Here is a 13,352-nt window from a genome sequence, read left to right as displayed (position 1 = left end):
GGCGGTGTTTGCTTTATTTTAAAAGCTAGAGCAATACCTTATTATAATGCTCTGTTATGCAGCTGGGGCCTGATCCAAAACCCATTGTCATCCATGGAAAGATTCCCACTGACTTCACTGGGTTTTGGATGAAGATTCGGTGTAGTAGTTTGGTCAAGCCAGTGTGATCCTCCTCCCACACAGATTATAGTGAAGGATCATCTGTAGAAAGCACGCAGACACACACACACACACGCACGCACACACATTCATTTTGGCTTTGCTGAGAAAGGGGGAAAAGTCCAACATGTTTCTACAAGAAAAGTCGATTTGTTTCTCCCTTCATAACTTTTCACAGAAACCCTTTTTGAGAGGTTAAGTGAGAATGTGCCTGTCAACAAATCTGAGCAGGCTTCGCAACTGTGACCCATTCTTCCTCACCAAACTTGTCAGTTTTAGTCCAGAAAAGCCCAAACCAGGCATGTTGTCATCTGGCTTCCATGCCCCATATTATGGGGTTTCATCATTTCCTTAATACACAACTGGACTTACCCTCACAAAAGCTGGGACACAGACTCCTGAACTCTTCTACCTTGATCCAAACCATAGGGAAAAAATAAAAGCCCAACAACCTGTTATGTAAAAAAAAAAATCCCAAAACCTATTTCGGCAAATCTTGGTGTCCACAGTCTGTCCTGGTGTTAGGAACAAAACTATATACTTTGTACAGGAAAGCCCCCGGCCTCAGGGTTTAAAACAGAGGCTCTTCCAAAGTGTCTATTCAAAACTACCCACACAAACCTTATTTTTAACACCTGATTGTTTGATAGTGCCTGAGCAAGATCTAGTGTATCAGATACCCTGTCAACGTACCACTGGTTGAAGGCAAGCCAGACACATCTGTTGGTACAGTTATGTTAAATCTATTTCCTCATGTGCCCCAATTCCCTACTGCTGAACAGAGTGCTAAAACCTTTCCAAGTTGCTCTCTTAAAACAATTACTGTAGGGAAAAGCAACTGGGAAGGAAGGGGGGAGGAGGGGAGACTCCACCACACAAAGTAGAAGGCTCTATGCCAACCATTAACTCTCACTCCATTTTGGCTTCCTTTTCTTGTTTTTCCTCTCCGAATTTTCATTCCTCTGAGACCAAACATGCTGCAGTGCTTCTCATAACAGAGTTTAATAATCTCTTTAGGCTCTGAAGCTAAAGAACTGTGTGTCCCTTCTACACAATCTTGATATTCCCCCTGCCAAACGACTTGAGAAAAGCATATAAAACTTTGTTATAAGAGGTCTATTTAAAGTTCTGTCCAATAGCCCATACTTGACCTTGCATGACCTCATATAATAGAAATCAGAACCAAACAGATATAATTTGCATGCAGATCTGAATGGTGTGCTTTGAGCCCTCTAACATAAACACGTGCACACTTAAAGTGATCTTAGGATTTACCTATGAAATAGACATTGCTATTTAATTCCATAGATCATTCTCCTTGCACAGCCTTCCCTGATCACCTGCTATTCAGCCAATACTGTCAGACTGGCTGTGGTGTTGGTATATAAGGGCAATGCTTCCCAGGTACTTGTAAGCTTTAAATAAGCATATGCACAAGCAGCAAAAAAAATCCATTTAAAAAAAAGTATGCTAGGGTCCAACTCCAGTCTGGGAATCCCGGCAAGAAGCCAGGGATCATCCATTTCTCCAAGGACTCAGAGCTAGCAGAGGAATTTCCTGCGGGTTCCCAGTGACAGGTGTCAACTCCCCTCACCTGAGTGTGCAGCGTCCCACAAGGGGCAGTGCACAGACACACACCAGTTCTCCCTGGTGTGAGCCGCCCCCTTGCAGACACAGCTCCCGCCTCAGCCCTCTGGAGCTGGGCACAGGCAGCCGGGCCCCAGCCGGGAGTCCCCGCAGTGCAATGCTGTTACAGACCCGCCAGCAATGTGGGTCACCGGGCCCTGTTTTAACCTGTTCGGCTCTCCCTGGGCGAAATGCAGTCCTCCGGCTTGGAGCTAGGCGGCTCAGCCTGGGCCGGCCTTTGAGGTCCCTCTAGCGACCGTATAGGGGAACTGTAGCCAGGGGGATTTTTGTTTTCTTTTTCTGTTTCCAAACCCCCAGCTCCACACGCAACCAAGGAAGGGGGGGGGGGAGAGGGGAGCAGCTCACAAATCCTCTCGCCCTCCTATACCGGCCACCCATTGCACCCTTTTGCCAGGACTTCCCCATCATTCATTGGCACCGAAAATGGGGAGGGGGGGGGGATGCACCCACAAGAAATAAAACATTTCAGCTGCTCCTAGGTGTAACAGTCATTTGGCTTGCAAGACTCCAAAGCTACCCCCCCACACACACACAAATCACCCCTCTGCGCTTCTTTTACCAAGCCCCCCCCCCCCGCCACCCCTGCAGGAGCGGGGTGTCTCCCGCACTGAGCAGAGTAGCTGTTCTAACTTCTCCCCAACCCGCGTCCTTCTGTGCACTGGGAGACACGCGCGCGCCAAGACTCCGATTGAAGGCTGGGGCGGCTGGGCTGCCCCCCAGGCTGCTGCCTTGCAGACGCCTGATGCGGCTGCTCTGAGCTCTGCTAGCCCCCTGGCTGCCCCCCAGCCCTGCCTGCTGGGATACCCGCGCAAGTCCCACATGGGCTGTTTCGTTCCGTCCTTACCTTTAAACTTCCACTGCTACTTTCAACTTCTTGCGCGCAGCCCTGGAGGAAGGCTGGGTGACTGCAGCATGCATCCGTGTCTCGCTCTGCTCTTGACATGCTTCTGCCCTGCTTGGGTGTCTCGATTGTCTCTTTGCTGGTGAGTTGAATTGGAGGGAAGGGGTTGGGGGTGACAAGTCCTTGTTTTACGAGGATGTGTGGTGGGGGGTTTTTTTCTTCTTTGCTGTCTCTTGGCTTGATCTTGCTTTTCCAAGAGCCTGAGCTGGTGGGGCTTGGTTCTCCCAGCTGCGGCAATAGTCTCAATTAGCTGCTCCACAACTGAGGAGACAGGCTGAGCGTACTCACTGCCCCTTCTTTTATACACCCTCCAATGGGCATGCTCCAGCTTCTACTGTAATAGCGATCAAGGCAACTCAGCCAATAACCTTGCAGAAGTTATCTAACCCCTCTTTCCCCCTCCCTCCCTGCCTCCCTCTCTCTCGTGTAACTCTCCCGAGGCTCACATTAGGAAAAAGTTTCAATAACTTGGTTTCATAGAATGTTCTTGTCAGAGGGTTGAATGTAGCTACTGCTCCATGCAGGAACACATATATATGTCCTTTGGGTGAGGGCAGGAGAAGGTGTCTGCTTTCATTGCATGCTGCTCTTCAGATACAGGTAAAATGAGCAGTAAGTATGTGAGCATATGAATGAAAGTTTTATTTAAAAAAAAAAAAACAGATCATTCTGAGATTGACAAATGTCCTACCGGGTGACCAAATTCTATATTAAAACTACCAAATGTTTAGGAATGGTTGTCTTTGAACTCCTTTACTTTTACCAATATATTCCTATGGGAGGAAAAAATCCTATTTCAGCAGAATGGCAATTCATTAGCCAATGGGCACCAGGTAATGCGTTCATATAATTCTTTTCCAGGGAGAGAACCACCAGTTTTCCGCACTGAAATCTCTTCATCCAAGTAAGGGAGTACTTTTCTTTAAAGGTGCTTGTTTCATCTTGAATCTGATCTTTCCTCCTTTTACAGGACATCCTCTGAGCTCCTTCATTTGGTCAAAATTCCTCCACTTGCCAAGAAATAAAATTAAGATGTTTATTCTAATATTTTTATTTTCAGCCCCGGTGTTCTTCACCGTTGGTCCTCCAGGTTACCTTCAAAATAATTCCAGATGTAAAGAACTGTTTCAGTGATTAGAGGAGGCGATTTGCACTCAGTAAAGAAGTTGGCATGGGAGGCATGGCTTAATTTACAGTCACCTACCCAATGAAGTGACTCAGCACATGGGATTTCAGAAGCAAAGGGGTAGGCATGAGAGGTGTTTGTTCACTGTGATTGGTAAACTGTTAATCATTTGTAACTTCATTAACATCCATGCTATCCTAAGGTAAATATGAAGGCTTTGCCTATCTGAGAGCAGACAGATACAGTATGTTCTGCACCTACTGCTGTGTGCTGGCTTTCATGATCACTTGCAGTTGTCAGCTAACTTAATTAAGGTCTCATTCAGCAAAGATTTATACATATGAATAATTTAAGATAATAGGACATCTCCCATATATAGTTAATTGTGCGTGTAAAACTGTGCAAGGTTGGGGACTAAATGTATTATTATTCCAACTGATTACTGTATTGCCTAGTGACCCCACTGTGCTAGATGTTGCAGATACACATAAGTAAGATACTGTCCCATGCCCTGAAGAGCTTACATTCTAAATGGACAAGACAACGAATAGGAGGGGAAAGAGAGGTGGACTGATTTGTCCAAGGTCATGTTGCAGGTCAATATCAGAGATGCCAGGTCAGTCCTGGGTTCCAGCCAGCACCCAAATAATTGATGAAATTCAGTAGCTAGGAGGTGCAAGGCATGGTTACAATGTGCTACTGGACAATTGAACAGTACAAAATAATGCTTTATTTTTATAATTGCTGATTTGTGTGCTCTCTGAGGTTGGAAACTGACTGAAGGATTTCTCAAAACTGGAGGAATTTAGAAGATTTCTCCCAAGCCCTCCAAAGGGAAGCTGAAGAGGGGGACGGAGTGATACTTTCTCTTTCATTTGGCTTTTGACCTCCAGAAGGACATGTTGCCCTCTCAAGAATCTGTTCATTCATCAGGTTGTTCTTTTGATCACAACATTCAACCCGAATTTTCTTTCCGTGTCTGGACTGTGTCATTGCATTTCAGACCAACCAGCCAATCCAATGCCAGTGCAACGGCCTTCAAATAAAGATGTCAGCAGACCCGGGAGGAGGGCATGGTGCTGATAAAACACACATACAAGCAAGATTTTCAGCCTAAAGTTAGGCACTTAAATCCATATATAGGCACTTAAACAAGTGGGTTGGTTTTCCACCCCTTAGTGGAAATTAGCTGCTAAGTGCTCAGCACATTTGAAAACCTGACTATTTATTTAGTGTCTAGATATGGATTTATGAATCTATCTTTAGACACTGGTTTGAAAATCTTGGCCCTATATTTTTATACTTCATCCAATGTAAAATGAGAAAGAGTAAATGAGAAAGAAAGTTGTATTCTTTTGCATAATGATCCTTCCCCATTTGTTTTAAAACAAAACTGTATCCACTGTGGTCAAATGGGGCTGTTAGCAGCCCAGAGACAAGAATTGACTTCCCTTCCCCCAACTTTCCACCAGTACCTCCTTTGAGTAGACAAAAGGAACCTAAAGAGGGTAAAAGGGCTAATCTCTCTGAGAAAAACAAGTGACTTTCCAGTAAACAACTGCAACAGCAAACAAAGAGGGTGGCAAATAATGATCATCAAAAATATATTCTAAGGAAGAGATGACCCCATCATGTGAGGAATCTCACCAGCTCAGTGAAAACAGCCAGCATTTTGGATGAGTCTTCATCATCATCAACATCACCACCACCAACAAAATAAACCCCACAAGTTGCCATTGGATCCACTTGTTTTTGTGCCTTTGATCTTTTAATTGCTTCTTAGTTATCCTTCAGTGCAAATAAATAGTGCATTGTGTCAAGAAAGAGAGACAGGGGAGGATAAGAAAGAAAGAAAGACACAAAAGAAAGAGCTGTTGACCAAAAGAAAAAAAATCAGGTTATTTTCCCCATCTTTAAAGGAGTGAGTATGTCTGTATTTGGGAGGAGTTTGAAAATCAAAGCAAAATAAAGAAAAACATATTAAGCCTCAGGCAAATATCATCCTTATGTCAGTAGGAAGAAATGAGAGAGAGGGCAAAAGAGAAGATTAACCTTGTTTAAGTTTATTCCCTGAGAGGTGAATTGATCCAAAGGGTACGATATGGGGAAGAAAAATAGCTCTGAGGCTGTATTGACAGCTAACCTGGTCTTTCTTTCTTTCTTTCTTTCTTTCTTTCTTTCTTTCTTTCTTTCTTTCTTTCTTTCTTTCTTTCTTTCTTTGGAATAGTCCCTGGAATGCCATGGGGAGGAAAGTCCAAGCTTCTTTAAGCACAGATATGAAATTCTAAGAGCCACAATCAGCCTTCCCAAATAACAAGGGACAAAGTTGGCCTTTATAGCATTGTGCACATATGTAGAATTATGACTTGTCTTTTGTGTATTTCCATGGAACAATCTTTACATTAAAACAGTTTGCCAGTGACACCTGGGAAACATGGTGCAGGACAAGAAACTTGATACATTGGAATCCTATTGGGGCAGGGACTGTGTCTATCTATCCATCCATGCAGCATTTATCATGATAGGGCTCTGATCTGAGCTGGGATCCCTAAGGATTATTTGTTAACAAACAGCAATATTATTCTGTCACTCGCTGGATGACTGCGGAAACAGCAGCAACACAAGGCACTTTCTCATGATATCACACCTGCCTTCCATCAGAAAATCCCTACAGTCTGGTTGAAACAAAGTTGCACAGGTCTGACTAAAGGTGTGATTTTAAACCTTTGTATATAAACTGATATAAGCCTTTGTGCTGAAATCCATTTTAATCTGGTGTATATTGGTTTCATTTACCATAATAAATGTACAGGCACATACAAAATCAATATATTCAGTTCTAAAGACATTTAAGTGGATCCACATAGGGGTTCACATACATTTTGGATAAATAGGTGAAACGTGCGTGTGTAGACATTGTCCAAGATCTCTGCTCCTGATGTATTCTACAGATGTCTTAAGGTTGACTCTACTTCTGAGTTTCTCTCTTCATAGAAAATCCAGAAGATATTCGCATGTACTGCTCCTATATTAGGCAGGAAATATCACACACATTACTTAATATTTTATAGGTGTTTGATGCTCCTTGTTGAATGTACACATTATACATTTTATGAAATATATACTAGATCTCGATTTGCCGTAGAGACTCTAAGGAGGGTGGAATGGTGGAGATAATTAATTGCTTTAAAACAGCGCAGTATGTCGGCTAAGACAAAATACCTCTGAGGAATTCTGGAATCCCAGCTATGTATCTCCCAGGCATGTCTTCGAGACTGTTTTTTTCTTTGCTGTTGCACTTCAGTCAGCGGGTCCTTGTGCCTAGTCCTCATTGTCTTCAGGCTGATCATTGGGTGTGATTCTTAAGAATTCTCCAGAAGCCACTTCCCTCTTTATCAGAGACCCTCATCTTTGCCATCATTCCTTACTCAGCCCCCATTGCTCCCATTCTGAAGTTCCAGGTGCATTTAAAATGAGATGGCCTCTCAGATCCAATGATGGATGTTTGGAAGTTCTGATCTGAATGTTGCAGTAAACCCCAGTGAAAACCTGGGGAGAGAAGAAACAGGGCTTTTTATTGTCTGTTTCTACCTCTTCTTCTTACTCTCTTTTTGGACTCCTTTGGCTTTCCACAACAGAGTAGTTCTTTGGGAAGGCTCTTTTCAGAGAAAGCCAACAGTCCTGGGTTAACACGCTGGTCTAGAACTCAAAAGAGTGGAGTTCAGCTTCTGGCTCTGCTACTGTCTTCTAGTGTGACCAGGGTCAAGTTTTCTAATCTCTCTGTGCCTCAGCTCCCCATGGGGATGATAATATTTCCTTTCCCCATGTTTGATTGCAATATTACGGTTGGTCACAGGATATGAGAGAGACAAGGCAGATGAACTAGTATCTTTTACTGAACTAACTTCTCTCGGTGAGAAACTTTTACCTTCCATGAATAAAAGATATTACCTTTCCTAACCTTGTCTCTCTCTTTCTCTCCATCTTGTCCATTTAGAGTACATCTAGACTACAGGCTTTTGTTGACAGAAGTTTTGTCGACAGATACTGTCGACAAAGCTTCTGTCGACAAAGAGCATCTAGACTACATTCAGTTCTGTCGACAAAGCAAGCCGCTTTGTCGACATGACAGTGTAGACGCAAAGGACAGTTTAGATGCAATAACGCCTTCTGTCGACAGAACTCGTAAAATGAGGTTTACCAGCGTCGACAAGACTGCTGAGTTCTGTCGACGTTATGCGGGTTTAGTTTTGTCGACAAAACCCTGTAGTGTAGACACACCCTTAAATAGTAAGTGCTTCAGCTCAAAGACTGCCCCTTGTGGTATGTAAGTACAGCACCAACCTTCACTGAGATCTCTAGATCCTACTGTAATATTAGCAATGATGTTGGAGGCAGTGCAATTGCTTTCATTCCTGTTCCTGATACACACGGGGCTGGGTTCAACTGGAAAGCCTTGTTATGCAGTTGGTGGTAAATTGCCAATATTTGAAAGGAGGTCCTTGCAAAAATGTTCTCTTTCTGCCTGGGATAGGCACCCTGTACCAGGGCTATGTGCACTCACAGAATGCGGGGTGGAGGGGGGGGGACAGGGAGAAGAGAGTGGGAGAGGTGAATGATTTGTTTTCTCATTTAACCAAAACACTTTCTCGTAATCATAACCAAGGAAGGGAGGCAAGAGCACTTGGCAAACGAACATACACTGAGTACACTTCACTGGAAATGTTTATACTCCGCTCCTGAGAAATACGCTGAGCACTCTGACAGGACAGCATGGGGCTCTGTGTGTGTAATTTGTAAAGGGGTGAGATAAGGATCTTGCAAGGGGTACTGAGGACAGTCTCCTTTGCAGGAGCACAATGTCTAAAATATCTGCCCCTGGCTGCACCCTGGTACGTTCCCAATTCAGAAAATGTGCCCGCCACATGCACTTAGGTGAGCCAGCATCATAGCAGCAGGGATAGCTTGGCGGTATCAAGGAGGAAGGGGTGAAGAGGCCTAACAAGGGGAGTCCCAGACAGCACATCACCTCCGAGGTTATTACTTTCAGGACTGCTATGTACATAATAAAGATGAAGGATGACTGTGGGATTAATGTACCAGGCTGGGATTCAGGAGATCTGGGCTCAATTCCCAGCTCAGCCACAGGCATCTTATGTGACCTTGGCCAGGTTTCCGTAAAAACTTGACAGGCAGTACTGGGGTTTTCAAACTGGGGGTCTCGACCCCTTGGGGATGTCGCTCAGTGTTTTTGTGTGGGGGGGGTCATAAACTGTCAGTCCCCAGGCAGCGGATCTGGGGCTGTCAATCACACATATGACTGACAGCCCTAGCCCCAGCTGCCTGGGGTTGAAAGTGGGGGTTGCACTCAAAGGCTTGCTGTGTGAAAGGAGTTGTCAACAAAAAGAGTTTGAGAACTACTGTCATAAGGAGATGCTGGGGGCTGTGCATGCCTAAAAGGGTGTGTCTAGACTACAGGGTTTTTTCGAAAAAAGTGGCCTTTTTTCAAAAAAACTTCCCCTGTGTCTAGACTGCTGCTGCATTCTTTCGAAAGTAAATCGAAAGACTATAGCATTTTTTTTGACTGCGGAGAACCTCGTTTTACAAGGAATAACACCTTTTTTTCAAAGTGCTCTTTCGAAAAAAGGCGCTATGTAATGCAAACTGTGCTTTTTCAAAAGAGAGCATCCAAACGCCCTGGGTGCTCTCTTTCGAAAAAGCGGCTTGCTTTTTCGAAAGTACTGGTTGTAGTCTAGACACGCTTTTTCAAAAGAGGCTTTTTCGAAAGTATCTTTCGAGAAAGCCTGTTTCGAAAGAGGCTTTCAGTCTAGATGTAGCCAAAGCCTGAGCTTTATTGTGTCTGTGCCCGTTTCACATCTGTACAATGGGCATGAGAACACTCCCTTTGACTGTCTTGCCTGATTAGACTATAAATTCTGAAGGGCATTTACAGGAGTGGTCGACAAAAGCTTTCCTTGTCGACCGCGCCTCATCTAGACTGCCGCGCTGTGCTGGATCAGTGATTGTCGGCACAGAACGGCAGCCATTTTTATTTTAATGAAGCGGGGATTATTTAAATCCCTGCTTCATTGACTATGTTGAGTAAACTACTTTACATGGCTCTGTTAATGGAGCCATGTAGTCTAGACACACCCATAGAGGTGGTGAGTGCTAACCAGTGTTCCCTGTAAGCTGGGTGTGTGTGCGGCCACCCAGGAGAGATTTGGGTGCTGCCCAGCTGAAAAATAGGGCACCCACAGCTAATCACAGCCAGAAGCATGTGTTTCTATTGGTGGTGCACATCTGCACATGTAAAAATGTATTCTGCACATAGATGGAAAAACTTAGAGGGAACATTGGTACTAATATTACCAGACTGGTTGGGGTATGATAGACAAGCAATCTCCATGCTACAAACAGGAGATGGGTTATGGCATCTATTTCTTTCTACTGCTAAGCAGGGCAGAACCTACCCGTTTTGGGAACAAATATTACACTTTGACCCTAAGGAGCAATGTCAAAAAATAACCAATGAGAAGTCATGCTGGGACCAGTGAATGGCTGGTGGTTGGCTGTGTGGAGCAATGAGATTTAGTTGAAAGACTTGTGAAGAAAGCTGTTGCCTCTGTTTTCCATGACAGCTGACATCTCATTGACAGATTTTTGAAGAATAGCTTCCTGTAACATGGTCTGACTCACCACTGCAGCACCTCCTGCTGGACACTTGAGGATTTAACTCATTTAAGCATTGGACCACCCACCTCTGGCCAGTGTTTGCCTGCGTTACCTGTTTGTCTGTTCTCTACCTTGTATTAGAATCTGTGTCCCTCCCAGATCACAGAGCCCCTCCCTCAGGGTATTGGTCTGCTGCACTGCCCCCATACCCTGGGGTCCTCCCCCTCTGGGAACCCCCAACCACTCATACCCTCAATTAGAGTCAGCAGTGCGGGGAGAGGGGGGACAGAGGAGGCTGCCACAAAGAAGCCTCTGTCCGCCGGGAGCTCAGAGGCAGCAGCATGGGGTGGCAGCCGGGAGCTGGTTTGCGCAGGGATAGCGTGGCTGCAGCCATTGCTGCAAGGGGGCACAAAACCAGGTAAGGTTCCCCCTCATGCCTAGACCACCCCCCACCCCAATCCCCTTACTTCCCTTCCCCCCAAGACCTGGCACCCCATCTTGCTCCGACACCTTCCCTTGTTCTTGCACCCTCTCTCCTGGCCAAACACCCTACTCCCAGCCTGCTTCTGCACCCCAGCCCCTTCCCAGATCCTGCACCCCATCCCTATCCTACTTGGATGGCAGCCCTGTCTCATGCACTGTACCTCTCCTTTTTGTCCCTACCCCAGAGCCTAAGGAGGTCCATAAAATCCACTAACTCCAGAACCCCAGAAAAGTAAATCTGGTCTATGGGAAATCCTGAACATCAGTCCACCCCCTTCCTCCCCCCCCCCCCCGCCCTTCTCTTTCCCTCAACCTGTGAGACTGGGGCACCAGAGGAGTGATGTGTCTCAGTTGGGGCCACATCAGTGAGCATTGGGGAGGTTTGGGGAAATATTTTGCTTCTCACTTGTGTGGTCTACAATTGATTTTTTTGTTGGTCAGTTACCCCGACCCAAAAAGGGTTCCCCACCCCTGCAATAAATAAAGAAAACATTGAAACCTTTTGTGTTGGACAGAATATTTTACTTTATTTAAAATGAAGTTTGATAAACTAACATGAGAAAGTTAAAACACTTAATTTGTTTCATAATTTAAACTGTTCTTACTAGCTGCAGCTGGTTCAGAAAATAAGGTCACTGTACCCAGCAGAAAAGTTCTCAACCCCACCCCTTCCACCCGAGGCCCCGTCCCTTCCAGATTAGCCTATGGCCACTTCCAAAATTTGTGAAGTGGTCCCCCCTTCCAAAATTATTGCCCACCCTGATCTAGCCCCTGCCCTTGGGGAAAAGTGCAGTCTGAAATGGCCACTTATCATAGGCAAGGGGTGTGGACCTGCTGCCTTCACCTGCCGTGGCTGCCTCCCTGCAGCCCTAGCACCTTCAGGCCTTGCCTCAGGTCCTGCAGCCTGGGAGTGAGGTGTGGTCAGGCCAGGGCTCCCCAGCTCTGCCTGCCTCTCTCCTCTAGCTTCCCTGGGAGTCAGGTCCCTCCTGCTCCACAGCTGGAGCAAGAATGTCTCTCTCCCCCACTCCAGGAGCCCCCATTTACACAGCCCTCTGCTGGGCCCTAATTGGCTGAGCTGTGCCACAGGGCTCCACAATCTCTGCACTCTCCCAGGGCTGAGTTTTCCCTCCCTGACTCTCCCATTGCTAGTCCAAAGAAAATAGTGGATAGCTGTGGAGGGAGGAACCACGCTCTGATAACATCATTAAATGTAGTGATATCGTTAACAAGCCTGTTAAGGGACCAGCTCCCTCCCATTAGTGACAGAAAGGCAGAACAAAGGAGCCAGCAGAGGTGACCAGGACCCACCCTTTAATAAGCTGTTAATGTGGTTAATCCTTCAACCTCATTTAGCAGCTCAACTGCCCATCTCTTCTCTTCTGTCCCCCATAACTCCACTGCCTTGATTTAGTGTTCATTATGTTCTGCCCCAACAGGTAACAGATTAGAAGCCACTCATGTATGTCATGATGGCTTCATTAAAGTCATTTTTATACATCAGGTGAAGGCCCAACCCTTTGCATTTAGGAATTGCCATGCTGTATCATACCAGCTGACCCTAAAGGCCCTCATTCAATAAATTGTTTTGACCTGCTCATTGCAGGAAACGATCTGTATAAACATTCAAGACATGACTAATGGTGCTTAATCCACTTACACTTCTCATCATCCAAACTAGGGCTCCACTCAGTCAATTCAGCTGCAATGCCTCCTGGGTAAATATCCTAGAGTTTCCATCACAGCTCCACGCAGCTGCATATTCTTGGAGATACTGAATGATTTTGTGGGATATTTTGTGTATCCCCAGAGGAATTTTGGGAGGAGGGATCAAGCACCCATAACTCCTTGGAAAACTCTCCTGGTTCCCTGGTGATGTATTCCATAAATCTCCTAGAGAAGGCACTGTTTCCAAGCAACATGGAAGTCTGGCCAAATGCCCATCACGTGCTCCTCCTCCAGCAGCAAAATTTTGTTATGAAATAACCTGTCCATAGAAATTTCTTTCTAAACAAATAGTGAGAGATTTATGTCCTGAATCTTGAGAATTTCTATCCCTTGTATGTTTTTATCCTGTATAACCTAAGTGTGCATTGACCCAGGATTACAAACAGATGGTCCATTTCCACAGACAGAGTTCCTTCCCCTTGATTTATAGACACCAACTCTAAGTGTTAGTGACAGGGAGATTTCTGTGCCTGGATTTAAAGTGTTGCTTCCGTCCCACATGCCATTGGTGAGACATTTTTAATTGCCATGGCAAAACAAGCACGTCTGGCTAAAACATTCCAAGCTATGCCCACCTGTACATTTCTAAAGTTCCGTCCAAATGCTGTGATTGGTTGCATTGATAATAAAAAAGAT

The 13,352-nt window shown here is 45.3% G+C and overlaps 1 protein-coding gene and 1 long non-coding RNA gene across 2 annotated transcripts in view; one reads left to right on the top strand and one right to left on the bottom strand.

The window, feature by feature from the left end:
• The window catches only part of IGF2 (insulin like growth factor 2), a 38,157-nt gene extending 35,186 nt beyond the window's left edge, over positions 1-2,971 (bottom strand). Inside the window, exon 1 of the mRNA XM_006134915.4 lies at positions 2,651-2,971. Coding sequence (XP_006134977.1) covers positions 2,651-2,749 — 99 coding nt within the window. The 5' untranslated portion in view covers positions 2,750-2,971. The remainder of the gene's footprint in view (positions 1-2,650) is intronic.
• Positions 2,972-3,100: 129 nt separating this feature from the next.
• Positions 3,101-5,574, top strand: LOC142829245 (uncharacterized). The gene is made up of 2 exons (XR_012903672.1): positions 3,101-3,953; positions 4,599-5,574. It is a non-coding gene; the product is annotated as an uncharacterized LOC142829245 (long non-coding RNA).
• Positions 5,575-13,352: the final 7,778 nt, after the last annotated feature.

This window comes from Pelodiscus sinensis, chromosome 4 (genome assembly GCF_049634645.1).
Source record: "Pelodiscus sinensis isolate JC-2024 chromosome 4, ASM4963464v1, whole genome shotgun sequence".
NCBI classification, from domain to species: Eukaryota; Metazoa; Chordata; order Testudines; family Trionychidae; genus Pelodiscus; species Pelodiscus sinensis.
The sequence above is the reverse complement of the archived record's forward strand: the minus strand, read 5'-3'. Positions and strand labels throughout refer to the sequence as shown.